Here is a 26,045-nt window from a genome sequence, read left to right as displayed (position 1 = left end):
AGAAACAGCAGTAATAATAATAATAATAGCGTAAATTATACACAATGGCCTCTTCACCCCAAAACCACAACGCCTTTAAAACAAAATCTCTTCTCTACTCTTCAAATCTGTTTTAATAAATTTTGAGCAATCTCATGAGGAAGGTGGCCAGTACAGTGACTGACATGTTTCTAAAATGGAGCAGAATACCTACAATAGCTGAAGAAGCCACTTCTGGACAAAAAAATCCAAAATGGAGGTTGAAGACTGTTATAAGAGTGCACATATTATAGAAAAACTCCCCTCTTCATGGAATTAAATCATAGCCAAGAACGTGAATTCTTCTGTTAGCTTGACAGACCTATCCTTTCTGTATCTTGATGGTTTTGAGAAGTTAAAGAAACACAAAATATTGGGAATCAGCCCTTATCTTCCACATAAGGTTCTATAGCCCATCACTGTAAAGCTATTGCACAAGGAGAAAAAAATACAAACATGGCCAGTTTTTAATTCATGGGGAGTTTCAGGGTTTTTCATCCATAGACAGTTTTCAAGGACAGGGAGAAGAAATCATATATGCTTTCCTGTGTACTAATATATTTGTATAGTGCTCCTGCTATATACGCATATACAAAAACATATATGTAATTATTATTATGCATACCTAATTAGTACCAGTTTTCCTGGAGAACTTCAGAAAAAAAAAATATTGCAACCTGCTTAAACACTTGTAACAGCAAATAGCTAAGAAACAGACACTAAGAGTTTTCCAGCAGTAACATATTCTAAGAACTTAAAAATTTACTTGTATGCATGTACAGGTACGGCCCCAGGCCTCACTGAACTAAGATACCTGTGTCCCAGTATGTGAGCTAAAAAAATGTGTAACCCTTCACTTTAGTTTTCAAGAAGTCCAGTTTGCAGGGTTTTCTCAGCAGTGGCTTATGTCACTGCTTTGAATTCCATTAAAAGCATGGACACTGTTCACATTGTACATGATTTCCACCCATGGGACATTATGCAAATTATTATCATGCAAAATAAAGAAACAGTGCAGAGGAAAAGAATCATATTCATTCTTTTTGTTCCTTGCGAGACAACTGCACTGCATACTGACATAAAGTATACATCTTTTCTTTTTAACATCTGTAGTCATCAACCCTGAAATACTAACTATATGGTTATGCACCTTCAACTTACGGCTGGAAAATGCTCTTACTGACAATTCCCTTTAATCTGCTCCTCAGGCGTTGTCTTGTTATTTGGGAGTTATATGTTCCCCCCATGATGACTAAACCCAGGCTTTGCTTCTCAGATTGTTTTAGGTGACCATGCATGACACCCCTCTTTTAGGAGAAAACCACAGATAAGAAAAACATTTCAGACTCTGAGTACTATTTTCTTAAGGACTTCTTCATGCAAACAGATACCTTCAGGTACTCTTTGTGGCATTTCCTCATTGTGAATTAATTCACCCAGTATGTCTGAACTGCAGTCCAAAAGGCTAACAATTTTCCATTTAACATACATAATTTGGGTGAATTAGTCAGAATTAGAACTAGTATTAGAATTCAGCATTTCATTTCTGAATTAGAAGGCAATTTGCATGTCCCATAGCCCTGACTGTAACTTTGAGCAAAGTATTTTGCTGGATATCAGTCTTAAAGCTGTTGTTCAACCCTTTCATAGCATCCCATCAAACTTTATGACCATGAACCTTAGCATCGTCAGCTAGTGCAGAATTTTATTAGAGAAAGTAAAAAGTTAAGTAATAAATGGGCTAAAATAATTAAAAAAGTAAAAGCTTACTGTTAAGACAGCAATGATTAACATTTAAAGACAGAATATAGTTTATTCAAGAACACAAATAAATGTTCTTAAGATTTTAAAAACTAATTTGTACTGTAACTTAAGAACAAGTAGCAAATCCATGAATCATGCTAAATTTATTTAAGATCATTCAAGATCATCATCAGAAACTTCAGATATGTTTTAAAAAATTGACTAACTGATTGTGGTAATTAGATTTTTTTATGATATAAAGCAAACTGACCATGAAAATTGAGGACAAAGAATCCTCCCGTTGAAAAATCACTGTGAAATTTGAGGAGGACTTGATTGGTGGAACTGTAAGCTGTTTCCAGAGCTGTGTTCCCACTGAAAACTCCAAGCTGAGGTGAATTATGGTCAGGACCATCCCTAGGAAGGGAAATGTAAAGTAGTTATTTATTTGGTGTGCACTTTCCTCTGAGAACAGGCACTTGTTTTCACTCCTGTTGCCCACGGCGATCTTCACTGTACATTAAATTTCTTGCCATCTATGGCATATCAGCTGAAGAAATGCTCTACTTAACATTAAATTAACAGTCTGTTTTCTCTGGAGATCTGACTAAATTTTTGTAAGAAAAACTTCTACTCTGGTATTAGTGACAACAAGAAAAAATAAACTATATGTGGTCTGGCATAAAAAGTTGTTTTCTTCTTGCTGCCTTGAAAACAAGATTGAAAGTAATGAATATTAAATAGGGACTTAATAATTTACTTAGGCTTTCATTTTTGTCTGGTTTGGGGGGGGGGACGGACTAGGAAGGAAAAAGAAAGTAAAAGCTTTCATATTAAGATTTGCCTTTTCATACAGAAGTGAATGGCATATAATTACACTAAACAGCCTCCTCCCAGCAAATTCAGGAGCTATCCATTGCTGACTGACAACTCCAAACATAACACTAAAGAAAGCATGCTTGTAATTCATGGGCAATTGAGAACTGAGAGAAATAATCTGTATAACAGTTGTTTTTAAATCCTTATTGAAAGACACATGCATCAGGCAAACAACTTCAAATAGCTGACAGAATTTTAGGACTTAATTGCTTAGGCAGAAAAATAAGTCTTTGATACAGTTAGATCTTTACCAGTGAAGGCTTTTTAGTACTATTATTTATGTAACATGCCAGAAAGGACAACCTATGATGCATTTTAGTCTTGGATTTATAGCTGATGTAAACATCCTAGCTAGCCAAATGGCAATTTATAAACAGTTATGCATCTCTATAAACTCATTGGATTTTCCCTGTTTTATATGGACCTTAATATTGCTGTATGGAAAAAACTCACCCCATGCAACAATAGGTACAGGAACAGTACACTGGCTGGGAGATAGGAGCATCTGACTTACATAGGAGTAAGTTATATCCTGTATTCTGTGAAAACTGTCCTGTTGTGGAACCCTCTATGGAATACATGAGAAATAAGTTCCTTTGCACATTATGCAGGGTAATGACCAGGGTTAGCCTTAGATGAGAAAATGCGTAACAACTTCAGCGTCATTTATGCCTGTTCTTGAGTGCAGTAAACTTCTATGCAAGAATTTAGACAGCCCTAAGACCTCTTCCTCCAGCTGAGGATGCAAAGTTAAGATGGGTTTGAGGAGTAAGAAATCCACGTTCAGAGAAGGGGCACATACAATATGAAGCTTAAAGCCATGGAGGTACAATGGCTGAAATCCTGGCTTAAGAAATATACAGAGTACATCTGTTAGCAATATTAAGATATTAAGAAACTTTAAGAAAATCTTATTTAATGCCCAAATTAGTCAATACCTATAGATGTCAAAAGTTTTGCTACAACATATATTGCGTCATGTGTTCATGGGACTAGAAATTTAACATAAGGCAGACTGTTACATTACTTTGACCTCACAAAGCCTCACTTACAAAACAGAGAGCTCAAGATCTGATTGATAACTGAGTTGGCTTTCAAAGCATTTTTTGAAAAATATTCTTAAAGAGTTCAGAAAATGATATATAATTATTTATTTTCATATAATTGTAAAACTTGTTTTATATGCTGTTCTTCAGCACATATGACAACCTAAAGAGCAATACTAAGCAGAAGCAGAGATTGGGACAGTGATATCTGATAAATCATTAAAAAATCACTTTTGTTCTGAAAAATTGCATACCAAACTGCAATGTAGTCATTCACAGGTTCAGTTTGGAGTAAGGTGAAGTTGATATAAATCCCATGGCCTGGAGGTACAATAATTAACCAAGTACAGTCTTTGGAATTTGGGTATTCATCTGGAAATCCTGGGGAATAAACTGTACCATTCTGAGCAGTTACATTATAACCACAAGGTGCTGGGGAAAAAAAAAAAAAAAAGAAAAAAAAGGAGAAATTAGTAGAAGCAGCATACATGGAGTATCAAAATCCTTTGAAATTTGAAAAGTTCCACAGAACACGCCAGTCCAGGTCTTAAAGACAGCATTTGCTCTAGGTTGGTTGCTTCTCAGAGACAGAAATTACTGATACTTCTAAGACATACTTTATCCTGATGTGTTTCAGATTTAATTTCTTAAAATCCATCAAAATCTACTGCTTTTATGCAGAACTCTTGAAACTAAGTTTGCATACATTTAAAAAGGGGCATCTTTTGCTTACACTCAAGATTAACAAACAAATGAGCAAACAAACTCCTTTTATGTTTCCATGCAACTGAACCCTAAGTGAACTGGAACACAGTTTTGGAAGGGAAAAAAAAAAAAGAAAAGCTGATTGCTCTTTCATTACCCCAAAACCACTGTACTTTATTTTTGTCAGGTTTTAACCATGTTTAGTGGTACTTCAGTTGCAGGCTGTATGTTGGTTATTCTTATGGTAAGTATAATAAAGACAGAGACACAAATTAGCATACACTTGCTGAGTGAAAGTTGTAGGCAAATCAATGCGATTAAAAGGTGGATGATTATATTCAAGAGTATCAAATATGTAATGATGTGCTCTCTTTTGAGCCTCAGTTTGGGGGAACTGACTGATTATGGATGCAAGCATGGATCTGAGGAGACATATGGCCATTAGTGCAAACTAATGAGTGAGACCTTAATCTCATCTGCGGGCACTTAGTTTAGTTCTGGAACTTTTCTCATTAGTTCTTACAATAAAGCTTATGTTATTATTGTCAGGGTTTCTATGACTCTCCTTCAGACCCTCTTCATTTCTTTTTCACCCTTCAACAATGGATAGAAAAGAGAAAGGGAAAGAAAAAGGATAGGAAAGAGAAAAAGAAAAAAGGAAAAACAAGAAGGGGAAAAAGGGAGATGGAAAAGGGAAAAAGAAAGAAAGATGGAGAAATGCCATCTTAGAACAGAATGCAGATCTGCTCTTGAACTACAGCCCTTCGGTGCCCAAAAATGGAATGAGCTGAGGAAAATGAAGTGTTGGTTCTATCTGTGTGATTCCTGGTTGGATGTACAGGCCAAGGGCAACTGGGCTGGGAACGTCTTTTAGCTCTAGTATTTCTATGATGAAAATATGTATGACTTGAACCCATTTTTCACTGTTCCCTAATCCTCTACATTTATGCCATGCTCAGGCTGCCTGGTCTCAGAAATTTATTCTGTTCTCTTTCTGCATAGCACTCAATTTCACAATTAAAAGACGGCTTTGACTAGTATGCTTACTACATTGAAATACACTTTCTCAGACTAATGCAGGGGCAAGTGGAAAATCCTTTAAATTCTAGTTAAGATACAGGATTTTTCTGGTAGAAACTTTACACTTAAGTATATTTTGAGTTTATTTTTGACAGATTTATTAAGGTTGTCGATTGCATACAATTTGTATTTTGCCTCAATTATTCTCTAATATTCTACAAAGAATTCAGTTTGATCATACCTCAGTAAAGATGGTCTAATTGCTCTTACATCATGGCTAGCCATGACAGAACAACAAATTTTCCCAGAAAAAAAACCCAGAAAGAGTCACAGATAACAAAACTCTGATCAAATAAGCAATACACACAGCTAATACCAGGTTTTCTCCAAAGATCCTAAAAAAAATATCACAGGAGACAGCAAATTAAACAGAAATAACAGGCTATCTTTCACACAAGACAAAAATAGCTTTAGTTTGAATAAATGAATCACTTTAAATTCATGAAGTTACTATATTGTACTTTGAATGACAGATGTGAAGAAACAGATTTTTGAAAAGTAAAAGCATATAATCAAGTCTTCTAAACTTTCGAATGCTAACACTAGCTCACATGCTGATTTACCAATGAATAAATGCTATACTATGTCCTCCAATGCTCAATTATACCTAATTCCAGATACATTGTGCATAGACGTACAGTAAACATTTTTAAAGGTCCACCCAAAGGTGCCCAAACACAGTTAATAATTTCTTAACAGCGACAAATGTTATGCTAAGACAGCTATGGTATATCACTGGGGCAAACTGATTGCACGGGAGTGAAGTCTTGGAGCACAATCACATGACATGCTTCTACTATGATCTCTTGAGCAGAAATTAACCTAATTTTCTCCCGTATACAGATTAAGCTCTTTAATTTGTTTCAAATCACCTGATACACAGTGGAGAATATTATTTAGAATGTAGATGGCTTCCTAAATCATGCAGATCTTGCAGTTCAAACAGTCTCAAGTGCCAGACTACAGTTTTCAATATGGCTGGTAACTGTTTAATCCTGTTGTTGCACAAATGTCAACAACTGTTCACAGATTGTGTATATATACACCAGGCCTTGCTTAGTATAACTAACTTAAGAAGTAGGAGTGGAAGACTTCAAGTACCATGATCTAGTATGAAGCAGTGGAAATGTATATGGTATGAAAATACCTTGAAAAGGCTCTTGAGTATAAGAAACATTAAACGGTGCAGAGAAGCTCCTATTGTGCAAGTTTGTATTATAAACCTGAAACTCATTTATGTCAAATACAGCAATGCCAGTTATGAACTTACAGATGCCTATCTTTAGCTCCATGATACGAGAAGTTTAACCATGCCATCTTTTCATCACAGAGCATAAAGCCAACAAATGTGTTTTCGGGATGGGAATAGAACTGTGCAGACCAGAAGCTTAGTTTACCAACTTAAGATAGACAACAGAATGACCTAACAGGTGCTAGACAGACATACACCACAGATCTCAGATGTCTTAGGCAGAAAATCTAGAAGTCCTGAAGTTTTAGCCATAGTGCTCCAGGTGGTAACCACTGGCCTTAAAGTGAAAGAAAAAATTGCCCATGCAATCTCAGAAAGTCTAAAATTTTTAGCAATTAAACATAAGATATAGACATATGTGCAAAATGCTGTTTTTCTGGGACAGGGCAGCATGTTTGAATTAATTCTGATATTGGCAAGCACCTGCAGTTTAGCTAAACACTATTAGGTGCACTCTCTTGTGAGGTCTTTTCAGTTCTTCAGAGATACTTCTTAGAAGGGCAAGCTTACAGACCCAACACTGTTATTTACCAGCTTTGTTTTATTACTGTTTTCCCTGCCTGCTGATGGTCCTGACACTTCTCAGCAGGCAAAAATCCAAACCAAACCAAACCAAGCCACAAAACACACCACTTTTCTTTAGCATAAAAGGGGGAGGTAGGGAATTACAGCTAGGCTGGAAAAATTCAGTTTAGGATTTCTAGTAATGTGGCATCTCTTACTGTCTTCCTAGGTTCAAAAGTTTATAAAAACTAGCAGTATCAAAAGCCACCTAGTCTAACTGTTCTTATCTTCCCCCAGGTACCAGGATTTTTACCAATTAATTAAACAGAAATAGTATATCTTTGGTCTTGCTATGAAAAACTAATATACAAATATCACAGTATCACAGTAGGTTAGAGATTGGAAGGGACCTCAAAAGATCATCTAGTCCAATCCCCCAATATCCAATAACAGCAAATCAGGTGTCTAAAAATATCAGACTATGATTATACAGAACACAGAAGTGGGAAAATTTTAATGCCAGCAGACAAAAAAATATGCTGCTTTATGTTTCTGAGAGAGACCTTTGCAATGATAATTCCCTTTGTCTATATTAGAAGTTTGAAAGGGTACTGAACGTTTCTCTAATGCTATTATGAATTCAAGGGAGTCATGGAATACAGAAAAGATATGGAACTGGAAAAGGCTATCCAAGGAAGCTGTAAATGCTCCACCCCTGGCAGCATTTAAGGCCAGGATGGATGGGGCTTGAAGCAACCTGGTCTAGTGGAAGGTGACCCTGCAAAAGGCAGGAGGTTGAAACCAGATGACTTTAAGGCCTTTCGAACCCAAACTGTTCTATGATTACAAAAAAAATCAAGAGCTTTATTACAGGCTACGATAACAAAACAGAATGGCTGTGATATTGATACCATTTCTTATCAAGTGAGAAAGCTAGAGAATTTCTCAAATCTGCAAAACATAATGGTTACACTCCTTATCCATCTTCTCTGTTTAATTTTAATTTATACACTTTATTCTTCTCATTTCTGATTTACTACTACAAAAAGGATCCCAAAAGTATGTGCTGTGAAAGACCAGCATTTTAAATTCAGTGTTCCATGTTTATCTTTTTGAAGTATCAACAGGATTATCCAAAATGCCAATAGTTTAATAACACAAAATAGTAATAAGAATAATATGTAACTAGAAAAATCTATATTACTAACACTACAAAAACATATAATGAAACAATAAAAAATACAGTGAATGTGAAAACTATTTCCAAAAAAGAACAAAGATTATAACTTGTCTAGAAATCTAAGACTCTAGATTTCTAAGATCATATAAAAAAATAATGTGTTTTCCCACTGATAAACACTTCCAGTTGCATCTCAGACATGTTTGTTAAAATTAATTTCAATTAGTAAATTAAAAGGATAAGAGAGAGAATACAGATTTGATATCTTAAATATCTTTAGGAGTGCAAAGAGTGTAGGTATGCATTAATGCCGATAGAAAAAAAAACCCATATACTCTCTTATCTTTTTTGTGTCCTGTAAAGTATTTTCTTTCTCTGTTCTTATGCAAGATAATAAGGCAAGTTGTAGCTGACTGGCAGAAAATATGGTAATGACTTTTAAAAACCTGTATCATCAGACAGCAAGATTTAGGACTAAATACACTAATATTATGATTTACTAGAGCAAGTTGTATTCATATCTGTTTTATAAAGACTGCACAGAAGTTATTTTATCAAGCAATTATCCCATATCTTCCATTTATCTTCAGATTTTCTTTTTCACAACATTTTTGAAAGTGGCATTGTTATTTCTGGACTTATCTGATATTATGCTTGTAACTCAAACTGTTCTTTTCACCCTCAAATTTTATTGTATATAGAACATATGTTAGTAATATTCTATCATCATCCTTTACACTCTTATAACCCTATTTAGGGATATTATAAAACTTTACTGCATGTTTAACACGAGCAAAAAACATTTCATACTTGTTTATAGTGCAGTTTTATCATGAATAACACTGTTGGTTTGTGTTTTTTTTTTTCCAAAACAGTGATAAAGTCGAATTCACAACCTTCACCTTTCAGGGTTGGTCTTTTTTTTAGAACTTAAAATCAATTATTTATTAATCTGTGTAATATATGGAAACATTTTGTGAAGTGCTAGAATTTTAAATGTAAGACGGAGCTACAGTTCACATTCAGTGTAAGGACTTACATGTATAGAATAGACGTTGAAAAAAAGAAAAAAAAAATCATTATGAGTTACAACCAATCACTGACAAAGATGTGATGCATTATCACATCTTGTGTCTTTAAGGAAAGCATCATTCTGCTCTTACAAAGAACTACATTCTCTCATGCCTTTCCACTCTTTTTCTTTTGGGAGGTATGGTTTTGTGAGGGATGCCTATATTGCCTGGCAGTATGGACCAATACCAACTATAGTTTCCCAAAATATTTTTTTTTTTTACATATTCTTCTCCCTGAAAGAGAATTTAATTGTCCACAATAGTTTTTAAATTATTTGCATAAATTCCTTCTTACTATATTTTTGCAAAAGGTGCGAGCTCTATTCCAGGTGTACTGATGCAGATTAAAACAAACAAGCAAAGAAATGAACAAAACACCACACACACAAAAAAAAAAAAAAGGAAAAAAAAAAGAAAAAATGGAAGACATGAGAACAGCAGTCAAAACTTGATAGACATTTCACAGAAAAAAAAGTACTCATTGATTGTAGAGAAGTTACACATAATATGTAACATGCAATAAACTCTGTTCTTTAAATAAAAAATAATACTCGATACTTTCATTTGCTCAAATAGGTACTACTTCCTACTGCTGAAGTCAGAGAACATGGTGTTTCTCATTCCCAATGACAAATGCTTTTTCCAGACATGTTCTTTCCCTTCGGCTAGTAGGGCATGTTTATGTCTTACTCCTGGAGGCTGTCAGAGTTCTATAATGTCTGTGCAATAATGTGATAAAATACAGTTTAAAATGAAATGCAAAAGGACTTAATAATTCTTAGTTTAATAATTCCAATAACAATACAAATAGTATTTTTTAAACTAACACGAACTGGGCTTTTTCAATTGTTTTTATACTTTAACAATTCTGAAATGGACAAAAAATTGTTTTAAAACCTTCCTCCAGAAAACTCATTTTAAACTTTATTTCTTCCTTGTAAGCCCTCTGCACTCCAAGACATATGCAATACTTTCAACCTTTTCTATATATTCACCTTACTAGGTTTATGAACAATTTATGGTAATTTGCATTAAATATGATGGGACTAGAACTTACATTTTATGGATTCTTGTAACATTGGTTTTACAAGACAACATAAGGAAATAACACAAATGTCCCTTCCCAAGTACATGTACAAAACACATGTTCATGCTTCAGAGCAATATATTTAAGCTGTCAGGAGAATACCTGCCTCAGAAATGTTTTTTTAAACAATTAAAGTTATTATTCGCAGTACTAAAATCTTAATTTGGGAAGAAACCAACTGAAGTGCTGAAGCAAACCTGTAGTCCATCTAGCGTAATTATTGCTTCCAACAATACTCAAATCCTGATCTCACGAAGAAGAATCCAAAGTAGAAAACACTGTGCTAATCTGTCCCACTGGAAAAATTATTTCTAACTTCTAGTAGTTTGTCCTGAAGAAGAATGACTGACCTTTCTCTGACAGTTTTTTCACGACTCGTAGCTCAGTTAAATCTCATTTGAATTCCTCACAGCCTTTTCTCATTTGACTAACCTAAAAGCCTTTGGGTGTTTTGTGTAGGGAAGCATCTGTCCCATCATTCAGGATTGCTGTCAAATATATTGAACACACATTCTGCAGTAAAAACTTGTAGCACCATTAACCTCTTGTTATGATGGAAATAATTTATTTCAATATATTTTTTATCTTCTTAGCTGTTTGATTACCTAGGACACCAGTTCTACACATTGGTTGCCTAGTTTTGACATAATATCTCATAAGACTTTTTCAAAGTTTCTAAAGGTCTAAAGGAACATCAGGAATTTCGTTTCTACACCTGTATTTTTTTAGATAAAAGTCCAAGTAAAAGCTTTACAATAGAAAAATCTATATGTTACATTGTACACTGCTCCCTTTGCCCCAAAATGTGAAAAAAAAAAAAGGATAAAAGAAATCACATGGAGTTTAAAATAATTTCTGGCAATATCATAAATTCTCATAATCAATGCAAGTGACAGATGTTAATATGAACAATAAATCACTGCTAAGGAATATGATCCATAAAATATTTATGATTTATAAAAGCACATATTATTCTGCCTTCAGCAGCTTACACTACAGATTAGAATAAAGGTTCAGTTCTTCAGCAAAATACCGTGTGACATATACATACACAAACAAGTAAACAAAAATCAGGAAGTATTGTGAGTTCTGAATTAAAGATAGCACCAGAAAGTTACCTTCGCATCTGGGGAAATGATAGTTCCAATTTCTGTTAATTCCGTGTTGGCATGTGAGAACAGGCTGACCCCTCAAAACATACCCAGGATAGCATTCAAATGATACCGACTGCCCCACACTGTAATCTGAGTTGACTATATAGCCATTCAAAAAAGGAGGAGGATCAGGGCAGTTTTGTAACTCGTAAGCTGGAAGAGAACAGAAGTATTTTTTACTGCTTAGGCAGCTCTTATCACAGGAAGTAAAACAAATTCCGTAATACATTCCTTAACAGGTAAACACTGAAGTGTCAAACTCCAGTTAAAAAGTGATTAACACATAACAGGAAATAAATTATCATATTTTTTACTGCTTAGGCAGCTCTCATCACAGGAAGTAAAACAAATTCCGTAATACATTCCTTAACAGGTAAACACTGAAGTGTCAAACTCCAGTTAAAAACTGATTAACACATAACAGGAAATAAATTATCAATTAGGACCATCATGATCTTGATAAATGAAAAAAATAGCACTACAAACAAAACATAGAATTGAATGAATCGCCACCTACAACAGAAATTTATAATCAAAAAAACTTTTAGTGCAGGGCACGAAGATGGAGTGTTGTGGTTTAGTAATTTATGTTGAAGCTTCAGATTAGAACATTATATAAATTATTATTTATTTTTACATACACTTCTAGGTTCAGAGCTAATATCCAAGATCTAAGAAGTAGCAGTTTCAGAACAGAATAACATTTTTTAACCAAGATACACAGAATGAATTTATTTAATAAGTAAGATGTATTACTTCATGTCACTAAGTTTCATAATTTAATTTTCATGAACTTTATTTATATTCAGATTAAATTTGTTAAGTCTGAAATAGCTGCACACAGTAATACTAATAATTTACTAATAATTGACCAAATTTAATAGGTGGCCACTTTTCTGCTAAGATTCTCAAGATGGATAATTATCACAGAATTTTTTAAATACCTTTTCCCTATCCTGATATACAAGAAAAATGTAATTAAATCCAACTAAAAAATAGAAAAATATTTAGGATTTTTTCCATTATGCCTGAAATTAAATTATATTTTCTAAAAATGCATACCTATTGAATTACCATGGTCTCAATTTCCAAAATGTGAACAAAATTTAGATTTTATTAATATGCAAGTATATTTACACACTAAACATTTAATAAGAACTTGAAACAATTTCTTTTTCTGACAATGTTCATATACTCTTCATTTGTAGTGTCATCTACTAGGAATTGATATAACCACACTACAACAAAAAATGCAGTTTTGCAGCACTATGAGCATGACATAGAAAAACAAGCATTTCAAATTGAGGATACGCATATAAACTACTATGGTGCCTTAGATTTATTTGACTGGCAGTATTCCAGCTTGCTCATTACCTGCATCAATTAAATAGTACAATGACTTCGACAATAAATCAGCACACAACTGATAACAGAAATTGTTTCTTTTCACTTTTAAACTATATGGTAACTATTCTAGTAAGGTATAAAAAAGTAATCCATGTATTAAAATTTTATGAAATACAAGATTTTCACAATATGTTGCATTTTTAAACATAAATTAAGCTGTACAAAAACAATCTCCTGACCCAAAAAAAAAAAAATAGAATTAATGAAAGACTATAAAGTCACGGAGAATAAGAAAGACCTAGAAAAATTTACAAAGTAAAAGGTTCTTTCTAGGTATATGGCCATACAAAAAAAAATAAAAAAAAATTACTCATCATATTTAATGTTGGGGCTTATGTTTTTAAAGACCTTATTAATTCATACAAATAATGTGATAAAAATTCAGAAGGAGCTTTCATTAATAACGTTTACTAAGATACAAAGATGATTTAAAACAACATGTTTCTATATTGAAGCTGTATTTCCTTAGAATATTGAAATAATAAATAGTTCCACTGGAATCAAAAAAGAAAGTTTTATAAAAATGTTATGTAGAATCATTCATAAACAACTTCACACAGAGAAGTTGTAGAGAGCAAGTAACTGCAGTTTAAGAAATAATTACTGAGAAGGTGAATGCCTCACTTTCTGTAAGCATTCTATTTACAGTCATGAAATATTTCTCTCAGATTAAGAAAGTTCAAGAGCAGTAATACCAGTGTGCTTTATATTAACATGTGCCATTAAGCCCAAGCTCTAAAAATACAGCAAAAGATGAAGAACATATTCTTGAACAATGTATTATTTTTCAAAGCTATTCATTACAATATGGATGTATTCACCCTAGAAGTATATACTTTCTATTTTTTATTAGATTATTTAAGCAAGCTATTTCAACAAGATTAAGCTAAACATATAACTTAGGTGTTCTTAAGTGAATTAGAATTAAACTTGGCTAGGGATGTTAAGGATAACAGGAAGGGATTCTACAGGTACGTAGGAACTAAAAAACAGACCTGGGACAACGTAGGCCCCCTCAGGAAGCTCTAGGGAGAACTGGATACCATGGATTTGAAGAAAGCTGAGGTTCTGAATGACTTCCTTGCCTCGGTCTTCACTGGCAAAGGCTCTAAGTGCACTACCCAAGTCTTGGAAGGTAGACACAGGGACTGTGAGAATGAAGACCTTGGGCCCACTGTAGGAGAGGAATTGGTTCAAGACCATTTTAAAAATCTGAATGTGCACAAGTCCATGGAAGCTGATGTAATCCATCCGCAGGTCCTGAAGGAGCTGGTGAATGAAGTTGCTAAGCCGCTGGCCATCATAATTGAAAAATCATGGCAGTCAGGTGAAGTTCCCAACGACTGGAAAACGGGAAATATAACCCCCATTTTCAAGAAAGGGAAAATGGATGATCTGGGGAATTACAGACCAGTCAGTCTCCCCTCTGTGCCTGGCAAAATCTTGGAGAAGATTCTCCTGGAAAGCATGCTAACGAACATGAAAAACAACAAGGTGCTTGGTGACAGCAGGCATGGCTTCACTAAGGGGAAATCCTGCCTGACCAATTTGGTAGCCTTCTATGATGGGGCTACAGAACTGATGAACAGGTGTAGAGCAATTGATGTCATCTACCTGGACTTGTGCGAAGCGTTCAACACTGTCCCACAAGACAGTTATTTGATAAAAGTTCAGTTCCCATGTTCAAAAGAAGCTGCTCTCAGATTCGGCTCCCGGTGCTCCACTGGTGGACGGACCAGGATGGACACCAGAGCCAAGGAGAGAAAAAACAAAATAAAACAAAACCAAGCTTAATATGTTTAGAGTAACCTGGGGATGAATCCAAGACTTGGAGGAACAGATAGATCGGTTGAAACAAGAACTGCTAATTGAAAAAGCGAGAGGGGTAGTGCAACCACAAGCATTATGAGCCGTCACCTAAGCAGCATCAGGGTGGCAGATACAGAACCTATCTACTTCTCAAGAACTGATAACCTGGAAAAGGGGGTGTATTTGTGTCCTCCTGCCTACAGGTCCATGGCAACTGCCCGCAAAGTTTGTCAAGCCTTGCCATGAGCTGGACAGACAAATGGAGGGACCTGATGCCTCAGCTGCAGGAGCTGAACGTGAATACCCCGAGCAGAATGAGATAGAGGAAGAGAAAAAACAATGATTGCTAAACATTATTTGGAAGCAGCTGAAAAGTAACAGCTTGAATATGTGTGTTTGTAAAGTAGCTATTGTTAGAACCTTTGATTTTGTGTATGAAACCACCTGTATTTACTACCCAGTTACTGATAACAAACTACACCTTGTATTATATGGATGTCACTTGTAAAAGAAATGTTAGAGTATGAAAATTTGTAGTAGCTGCTAGAAAATTCTAAGGCAAAAGATAGAAATATTCTAATACAACAGTAGTGTTACAAAGCAGGTAATGGAACGATTTAAGACAGTGGGAGAATTCCACTGGTAAGAAATTTCTTTGGCTAGTCCCTTGCTGGCATCAGCATCTTCAACATGCTGCTGCACCCTGTAATAGTTACTCTGCTAATCTAAATCTGTGTGTGACTCTTAGCCATATTAAAGAGGCGCTCACCAGCGTAGTGAACCAAGCCTGGGTTGCTCAAAAACAAGGAGGGGGAATTGTGGAAGGATGGTTGCATGACAGAGGAAGACATGAACTCCTTGGAGTGAGCAACCCAGTCTTTAGGGTGTAAGGGAAAAGGCCAGGGCCTAGCCCTGGCTCTTGGCCTTTCTTGAACGCCTTTGGTTGAGGACAGTAAACACCTCTTGAGGAAGTGCCCCGGGGACTTTCCAGAAGTGCATCTTGCTTGAGCAATGTAAGCAATCCTGTGGACAGCTTGCCATCGCCAATCAGATGAGAGACCGTGGCGTGTGACAGCGGGCGATCACCAGTCAGAAGAGAGAACGTGGTGTGTGACAGCGGGCGATCACCAATCAGAAGAGAGACTGCGGCGTGTGATAGCTGTTGGGGACCAATGATAACTTTGCTTTAGGCGCGCGGCTTACTTTAAATCCTATATAAGCACTGTGTATGCAGACAATAAACGAGAACAATCATACTCATATTGAGGTTGCGTCGTTACTCCGGGCCCAACTCCCACTCCCACAGCTTGGGAGTGCTGGTCGATAAGAAAATGAACATGAGCTGGCAGTGTGCGCTCGCAGCCCAAAAAGCCAACCGTATCCTGGGCTACATCAAAAGGAGCGTGACCAGCAGGTCGAAGGAGGTGATCCTGCCCCTCTACTCTGCTCTTGTGAGACCTCACTTGGAGTATTGTGTGCAGTTCTGGTGTCCTCAACATAAAAAGGACATGGAACAAGTCCAGAGGAGGGCCACGAGAATGATCAGGGGACTAGAGCACCTCCCATATGAAGACAGGCTGAGAAAGTTGGGGCTGTTCAGCCTGGAGAAGAGAAGGCTGCGTGGAGACCTCACAGCAGCCTTCCAATATCTGAAGGAGCCCTACAAGAATGTTGGGGAGGGACTCTTCATTAAGGACTGTAGTTACAGGACAAAGGGTAACAGGTTAAAACTTAAACAGGGGAAGTTTAGATTGGATATAAGGAGGAAATTCTTTCCTGTTAGGGTGGTGAGGCGCTGGAATGGGTTGCCCAGAGAGGTGTGAATGCTCCATCCCTGGCAGTTTTCAAGACCAGGTTGGACGAACCCTTGGGGGACAGGGTTTAGTGTGAAATGTCCCTGCCCATGGCAGGGGGGTTGGAACTAAATGATCTTAAGGTCCTTTCCAACCCTAACCATTCTATGATTCTACGATTATTTAAAATGAAGTTTGTACTTAATTGCTTCACTTAAATATAGCTAACATGATGAGATTTTTTAAAAATCATTGCTGATTGCAGTCATGCTACAAAATAAATAGATTTATTTTAAAAAGGCATTTTTATTTCCCCTCCTGTGTTCAGTGAATCCAGATACCCATGGCTGTAACAGTGCAAAGCTGGAAGAGATGTTGAGGAACCAGAAATACCTGAAATCCTCCTCACGTCAGACTCCCCTTTTCTCAAATAACACAAAAAAAAATAGAAAAAAAGAATATCAAAACTTAAAAGTCAGAATTAATAGCTAATGGAAAGGAAATAAAAAAGCTTTATTCTACCTTAATTATGGTCCATTAAAATTTTCTGCTGAATCTACTAATGGCTCATTAATTTTTAATGCTATTATTAGTACTGTCATCATTATTCATACAGTACTACTACAGATAATATTATTATCAACATCTTTATACAAAATAGAGTACTAGAAAGATTATCTAATAGTTCAGGACATTAATATTAATATATTAAATAATATTAAAAAGCTACCTAGCAAATTATATTAAAAATACAATAGAAGATCATTCTGGAGGACCAGAGAATCTCAGAGTCATTTGACAAGGTGCAGCACTACCTTCCCCAATAGTTACAGTGACAGTGTTTTGCAATAACAACAGTAAGAACTGGAACTTTAAAACTTTGATTACACAACATTTTGAGGAGATGAATAGGCATGAAAAATATCCTTCCTCATTGGTTAATATTTTGCAACACGGTATACATAGGTTACATTTTAAATATATTTAATATGTTCTCAGATTTCTTAAGCTAATCTTAAAAAATTAATTGAAGAAAAAAAATATCTCACTTATCTACATGTGAATAAAACACAAGAATAACTGAGTTGCGATAGGAAATCCCAAAAGAACATCAACATCTCTCTGCCCCCTTAATTTGCACAACATTCCTTAAAGTCCCCTGGATCGTTCATGGAAAAAAAACACCCAAACCAACCCAAACTTCTAGCTACTGTTTATTCAGAGATGCATATGCTTTTCTCCAGGGTTCTGGTACTTTTTTTTAGTAAGAACAGGGTACTTTTTTTTAGTAAGAACATAACCTCTGCCTTAAGTAGATTACTGTAAGTTTGAAGGTCAGTCAGTTAGGGGTGAAAGTACTTGCTTTCACAGAGCAGAGCACAGGCTGGTTTGGGGGGGTTTGTTGTGTATGGGGTTTTTTTTAAGTGTAAAATGTGAAGATACTCTCTTTATGTGACTTCTGATATAAATCCTATAGATGACTCGTAAATTATTGGCGTAACTCTAAGTCAGGTGCTCCATCTGACTGTGATACCATGATTTACAGGCCACTCAGGAAATACGCTTTACAGTTTTAATATAAATATTATTTATACATGTGGGGTTTTGATACACACAGCGACTATACCTGATTTAAAAGAGCAATTTATTGTTCAGTCACCACTATCAAATATTATCCACAAATCCTGATGTCATACCTCAAAAAGAAAGTTGTTTTTATGAGTGTCATGCCCAAAGCCTTGTTTGGTACAGAGCTTTAAAAAATGATATACTGCTTCACAGCAGAAAAAAAACAACCAACACCCTCTAGTGAGAGGCTTTCAGCCCAATGTAAAGGAAATCTGAGAAAAACATTTAATTCCAATGCCAGCAGCAGTCAAATACTTGAATTTTAAAATTATCTTATACTGACATTTGGCATTTCTTCAGGTAGTATATTTTCCACTATTAAGAAGGTAAATCACAAAAGTAATGTAATTGATCACCCACTATCCTGTTTTAAATTCACATGTATTTTCCTTCTTATATTAACACTAGGGTGACATTGCCTTTACAAGTGCCATGCACATCTATAACACTTCAACACAGAAATAATTCCTTTACAGAAGAATTGCATTAGCAGAGAGTTGAACACACAAATACTTGTATGTTAGGAAAACTCACAATTAAGGTTGCTTATACCTTTCATTTAGTCTTACTTCACATTCCTTCAGTATCATGCTGTGTATGATGAATGTGTGTAACTGTAGACTCAAGAACAAATTACACTTCTCAGACCAGACTAGACTAGCATGGGTTCATCCTTTTCTGCTGAGCAGCTTTCCAGCCTCTCCTCCCCAAGTGTGTAACATTGCAGGTGGTTGTTGTGGCTCAAATGCAGGACCTGGTACATTGCCTCATTGAACTTCTTACCACTGGCCACATCTCACTGATTGAGCCTGTTCAGATCCCTCTGCAGAGCCTTGCTATCCTTCAGCAGATCAACTCTCCCACCCAACTTGGTGTCGTCTGCAGATTTACTGAGGGTGCACTCAATCCCCTCATCCAGATCATCAATGAAGATATTAAACAATACTGGCCCTAACACCAAGCCCTGAGGGACACCACCAGTGGATGGTCACCAACTAAAAGTGATGCCATTTACCCCCAGTTTTTGGGCTCAGCCATCCAGCCAGTTTCCAACCCAACAAAGAATACACCTATCCAGGCCACGAGCAGCCAGTTTGTCTAGAACACTGTGGGAGAGAGTGTCAACTTGTACTAAATACACAATGTTCACAGCCCTTCCCTCATCAACCAGGTGAGTCACCTTATTGTAGAAGGAGATCAGGTTGGCCAAGCAGTACCTGCCCTTCATGAACCCATGATGACTGGGCTTGATCCTCCCATTTTCCTACACTTGCTTTATGGTCACACTTAGGATCATCTGCTCCATGACATTCCCCAGCACTGAGGTCAGCCTGACAGACCTGTACTTTCCTACATCCTTCCTGCCCTTTTTGTAGAAAGGCGTCATGTTGGCCAACCTCCAATCCTCTGGGACCTGTCCACTAAGCCAGGACTGCTAATTAATTGTGAAGAGTGGCTTGGCATGCTCCTCTGCTAGCTCCTTCAGCACCTCTGGGAGTAACCCATCCAGCCCTATAGACTTGTGCATGTCTAAGTGGAGCAGGAAGTTGCTAACTATTTCTTCCTGAATTACAGGGACTTCAATCAGCTCCCCATCTCTGCTATGCAATTCAGGGAACTGGGTACCCTGAGGATGTCTGGTGTGACTATTAAAGATTGAGGCAAAAGCAGCATTAAGTACCTCAGCCTTTTCCTCGTCCTCAGTCACTAGATTTCTCCCAGTAGAGGATGGAAACTCTCCTTGGTCCTCCTGTTATTGCCAATATATTTGTAAAGTACTTTTTACTATCTTTTCTGGCAGTGGACAGTTTTAGTTCCATCTGTGCCTTCACCTTTCTAACTTTTTCCCTATATAACTTAACATCATTGTACTTTTCATGGGGTGATAGTCCCTTCTTTCACAAATGATAAATTCTCTTTTTTTTTTCCTGAGTTCAAGCAGTAGATCCCTGTTCAGCCAGGCTGGTCTTCCCCAGCTGTTTGATTTTTGGAACATAGTAACCACCTGCTCCTGCACCTTAAGGATTTCATTCTTGAAGAGTGTCCAGCCTTCCCGGACCCTTTAGTTCTTCAATGTTTCCCAAGGAATTCTGCTAACCAGCATTCTAAACAGGCCATAGTCAGCTCTCCAGAAATCTAAGGTGAAGGTTTTGTTGACCTTCCTGACTTCTCCAAAGACTGAAAATTCAATCATTTTGTGATTTCTTTGCCCATGACAACCTCCAACCATCACATCACCCACCAGTCCTTCTCTGTTTGCAAACACCAAATCTAGACAGGCATCTCTCCTAGTTGGCTCACTAACCAGCTGGGTTAGGCAGTTATCTTCCACATCCTCCAAGAACATCATTGTTTCTTCTCTGCTCTACTCTACTGCCAGCAGACATTTGGCAAGCTGAAGTCCCCCACACGAACATGGGCAAGCGATCCTGAAATTTCTCCCAGTTGTTTGAAAAACACTTTATCTGTAGCTTCATCCTGTCTAGGTGATCTATAAGAGATTCCTACCAGGATATCAACTTGGTTGGCCTTCCCCCTGATCTTCACCCACAAACATTCACCCTTCCCACTCACAACACTAGTTCAAGGCAGTTGATGCACTCCCTGACATACAATGCAACCTCCACTACCTCTTTTTCCTTGCCTTTCCCTTCTGAAGAGCCTGTAGTGATCCACTGCAGCACTCCAATGATGTGAATTGTTCCACCATGTTTCTTTGATGGCGATTATGCCATGACTTCTCTTTTCACTAAAGGCCTTGATAAAAATTCTCTCTCCACCTTTCAAACAAATTGTACAATACCAGGTTGGAAGGGGACTCGAGGACCATCTATCTTTCTTGGCAAAGCACAGTCTAGACAAGACCCTGTCCAACTGAACCTTGAAAATGTCCAATATTGGAGAGTCCACCACATTCCAACAGTTTTGGAATCAGGGAGATTATTCCAACAGTTGATTGCTCTCAATGTGAAAAATTTTCAAGAGAAGAGTCTAGACTAGATTTTTGGCAAAAGCTAGAAAAGATATCCTTCAAAAGAATGCATCTAATGAAGCTGTACTTAAACTTAATCCTAAAGTGATAAATTTCCACATTTCAGCTTTTGTACATATAACGAAGGATTTGTCAAGCTACCAACCTTTATTTGTCGGGTTTTGGAGAACACCTGGCCTGATAACATATGCTATACTTTCTCACAAGACCTTTTCAAGAACTGACACAGAAGCTCTATCATAATTGTCTTTTTGCTGAATAAAGGTCATCAGATTTAACATGTTTAAATCACGTTGTGTATGTGCATGAGTGTGCCTGTGGGAGAAAGGGAGTGCAATTAGAATGTTTTTCTGTTTTCTAGAACATGTTGCTCTCCAAGTATGACAGGTTAAGATTCTTACCTCATACTCAGCTGCACACTACACTGAAATTCAGAACAGATGGAACATGCTTTTAGAGTTCCAGTAATGGGATTCCCCCAGTAATGGAAGTCAGTAGGGCTTCTTTGAGGGAAGCAGATAAAATAGTACAAACAAAACATTTTATCTGCTTCCCTCAAAGAAGCCCTAGTCCTAAAGGGAAAGCTATGTGGAAAAACGATGTTCCAGAAATACTAAGTTTGTTGTAACAGTAAACAATATAGCCAGGGATTAAAAACCACAAATATGTCTTAACAGCCATTAGAACTAACTGTATTCTTCTGTGCACTAAATCATGTTATGAATCTCTCAGAGTCCATAAACACTATTTATTTATTCTGACTAGCATATATTTTGAGTCATTACAGCTGTATGCAGAGTATCCTGAGTCTGTAATTAGCTAACTTGGCTTGTCAATCAAACTTGTGTGACTATTCTTCTTTCCCTCCGGCCTAGTGCGCATAGTCTGTTTACATCTCAGATACTGAGATTCAACAGATGTGACTGTCTCAAAACCTCAAGATCACCAGTCAAATGCAGTTTAGAAATGTTTGTCTAAGTACTTCTGGTTGCTTCCTGCCTCTACTGCTTTTCGTAAATAGCAAAAACACAGCAGTGAGAACAAAAGCAATCCCTTCTCAATGCCTTTTCTGTTTGTTTGTTTTTAATTAAAGAGTACAATTACAGTATTTATTTCAACAATAGAAAAATTTTAATTAAAATTAATGTTGTTATTTAAAAAATCAGGCACTTCTAAAGTCCTCTAATTCTCTTACAAATAAATAATAGTATTATCTAATTAAATTTATCTTGTTTCAGATAGTTCAACAGGTAACTGGCATTAATTTCCTTCTTGCCACAGATGAAATTAAAGGTTTTTCCAATACACACAAATCCAGCAACTCAGTCTGATCATAACTGAATACATGCCATTACTCACATATTGCAATTGGAAGGCTGAAGTGATAAGAAAACATGAAAACATCAGAGCATAAAACAACAAGCAGCTGGCCAGCAACAGTACTGAGAACTGTAGGGTTCTGCTAAGGAGACAAAACTTTTTCCTGCATTCAGAAATACGCATTGCCTAGAATTTAGGTTATATATTCAAATGCTGTGTTATAAGAATTCTCAGGGTAATGCTTTAGAATCAGCACTAGCTGCTTGCAAGCATGGGAAGCAAATATTTCCCTTTTCTCAGTGTGCATACATTTTTCTTCCTCCCCAAAATAATGTGCCCAGAGTACAATCCCAGGCTATATTAAGCCTCAGTCTTGTGAGTAGTTCTCTGCCTTCAGCAAGTCAGTAGAAAAACTGAGAAAAAGCTTTATTAATTCTATCATTCACTATACAATATTCATATTGTTTGCTTTCCCCTGAGATGAGGGGTTACTCAAAAAGCCTTATCCTTCATAAAATGCTAAGAACCCTAGAAAACTTAACTTTTTATGATATGGAAGTTTGCCTGAATAAACATACCTATTAACAACCTCTCTTCAGCTTTAGGCTGGTATTTTTATAAAAAGGCATCTGCCTTGCAAAGAAAGTGTGCTACCTTAATGCCATGATTTGTATTCTAGCTAGTATTGAAAAAAGCAGTCCTTGATCTGAACCAAGTTTAGCAACATTCAGTAAAAGGACAGATTTAATCCTAAATCCATTTTAATGTAAATTTAATGGATTAAGCCATGCAGTTGTGTGGGCACTTCCTTATATAGACTCATAGAATAGTTAGGGTTGGAAAGGACCTAAAGATCATTTAGTTCCAACCCCCCTGCCATGGGCAGGGACACCTCACACTAAACCATGCCACCCAAGGCTTTGTTCAACCTGGCCTTGAACACCTCCAGGGATAGAGCATTCACAACTTCCTTGGGCAACCCATTCCAGTGCCTTATCACCCTTACATCCAATTTAAACTTCCCCTGTTTAAGTTTTAACCTGTTACCCTTTGTCCTGTAACTACAGTCCTTAATGAAGAGTCCCTCCCCAGCATTCTTGTAGGGCTCCTTCAGATACTGGAAGGCTGCTATGAGGTCTCCACACAACCTTCTCTTCTCCACGCTGTTCAGCCCCAACTTTCTCAGACTATTTTCATATGGGAGGTGCTCCAGTCCCCTAATCATCCCCGTGGCCCTCCCTGGACTTGTTCCAACAGTTCCATGTCCTTTTTATGTTGAGGACACCAGAACTGCACACAATACTCCAGGTGAGGTCTCATGAGAGCAGGATAGAGGGGGAAGATCACCTCCTGGTCATGCTCCTTCTGATGCAGCCCAGGATACAGTTGGTTTCTGTGCTGTGAGCGCACACTGCCAGCTCATGTTAAGTTTCTCATCAACCAACACCCCTAATTCCTTCTCTGCAGAGCTGCTATGAATCTCTTCTCTGCCCAACCTGTAGCTGTGCCTGGGATTGCTTCGATCCAGGTGTAGGACCTTGCACTTGTTATGGTTAAACTTCATGAGGTTGGCATCAGCCCACCTCACAAGTGTGTCAAGGTCCCTCTGGATGGCATTCCTCCCAGCGTATCAGCTGAACCACACAGCTTGATTTCATCGGCAGACTTGCTGAGGGCACACTCAATCCATTGTCCATGTCATCGACAAAGATGTTGAACAAGACCGGTCCCAATACGTTGTCCCTAATCTGTCTTTTATTCACAAAGTGCCTATAGAATCTCTTCCACATCCCTAGCCAAGTTTAATTCTAACTGGGCCTTAGCTTTCCTAACGTGGTTCCTAGCTTGCTGGAGAACATCCATCTATTCTTCCCAGGCCTCCTGTCCTTGCTTTTATAAGCCCTTTTTTCCCCTCTAAGTTTCATCAGCAACTCCTTATTCATCCAAGAAGGTCTCTTGGGCCTCCTGCTGCACTTCCTTCTAGTTGGAATGCAACACTCCTGAGCTTGTAGCAGGTGATATGCAACACATTCAGTAAGAAACTAGAATGAGTTTGGTGTGTGAGCGCAACTATGGACTCTTTTTGCCTGCTCAATTTTTTTTAAGGTTACATCGAATTAATTTCATTGTTAGAAACAATGCTTTTTATTTATAGAACTTTTTTCCCAATTACAGCACATTAGGGCATGCTAAAATGCGAACCATTACAAGCAGACTGAAAAAGTATCAAATATATAAAGTTGTCAGGTTCTCAGATCTGTCTGCTTTGTTTTACAAATTCATTCCTATAGAAATGGCAGAAGTGGTCAAAATCAAAAGAACTGTCAAAACTCGTTTTTTAAAACATTTAACATAAATTTGTTTTCTTTGCAGAATTATTTTGTGTATGCTACATCTACTTGCACTAGTATACACCCTCCAGTTTTACATACAATCTTTACTTATTCCTGATGATTATTCTTTTCCTTTTATTTCAGATACCTATTTCAGATGCCCTGAGAGATTAGGTATTTTTGAAATATGCCTCTTGGAAATCAGATAAGCTATTACTGATAGCCTTCAAAAGACTGGGTTTTTTTTGGTGTAGCAACTGTTAGGTTTACCTGGCCAGGAGCATGGATGAATTCAGTAACTTGCTTTGTCAGCAAGTGAACAAACAAAGGCTGTTTGGGGTCTTTTTAATGTATATTGCCATATATCTACATAATATTGATACAGTTTCTGTTTACCAATACCTGGGCACTACATTCATATAAGCAGACACAAAAATGATTCAGCCTTTTCTGCATTACCTTACTTTATTTGCATTTCAAAGCCCTTGTAACAAAATATAGAAGTTTTATGTCAGGGTAAAATGTGATTAGGCTTTATGCATTTATGCACTTGACACTGCAAGACTTCAGAGAACTCAGATATGTCTGGACTTACCTTGTCCTGAGGTGGTCTTAGTCCATTTTAACAATTGCTAGCAGGCAAGTGACTACTATCTAACATGATTTAGGTTATGCTCTGCAACTACAATGTATGCTAAAGGCCTGTCAAGCCCTGGAAGTCACTGCTTAACTGTCAATAGACTTTTATAGTAACTGAAGCTAGGGAAAACAACTTTGGCTGGGAACCAGCAAGAAAGAAGATGACTGTGGTAAGAAAAATGTAAAAATAAATAACTGAAGTGGAACTCAAGACTGAAAAACAAAAAATACCTATCATGAACATCATATGTTTCCCAGCAAAGAGCCTGTGATGCTGATGGCTGCCTCTCCAGTTATACATGAAAAAGACAGAAGCTGGTGATGTTAGTCTCCATAGGAGCACCAGGAAGGTGAATAAATTACAGAAAAAAATGAGGTAGACTGGAGGAAGGTAACAATTTT

At 36.9% G+C, this 26,045-nt stretch overlaps 1 protein-coding gene across 2 annotated transcripts in view; it reads right to left on the bottom strand.

Annotated features, from left to right (window-relative positions):
* Positions 1–26,045, bottom strand: part of CSMD1 (CUB and Sushi multiple domains 1) — a 1,128,271-nt gene that overhangs the window by 107,949 nt on the left and 994,277 nt on the right. For both annotated transcript variants that reach the window (XM_061354960.1, XM_061354961.1), the window contains exons 42-44: positions 11,686–11,874; positions 3,941–4,118; positions 2,033–2,178 (exon numbers count right to left, since the gene is read on the bottom strand). In XM_061354960.1, coding sequence (XP_061210944.1) covers positions 2,033–2,178; positions 3,941–4,118; positions 11,686–11,874 — 513 coding nt within the window. The remainder of the gene's footprint in view (positions 1–2,032; positions 2,179–3,940; positions 4,119–11,685; positions 11,875–26,045) is intronic.

This window comes from Neopsephotus bourkii, unplaced genomic scaffold (assembly GCF_033783945.1).
Source record: "Neopsephotus bourkii isolate Nb327-2 ecotype Australia unplaced genomic scaffold, CSIRO-AGI_Nbou_v1 NB_756, whole genome shotgun sequence".
NCBI classification, from domain to species: Eukaryota; Metazoa; Chordata; class Aves; order Psittaciformes; family Psittacidae; genus Neopsephotus; species Neopsephotus bourkii.
Note: the sequence above shows the minus strand (reverse complement) of the source record. Positions and strands in the feature narration are given on the sequence as shown.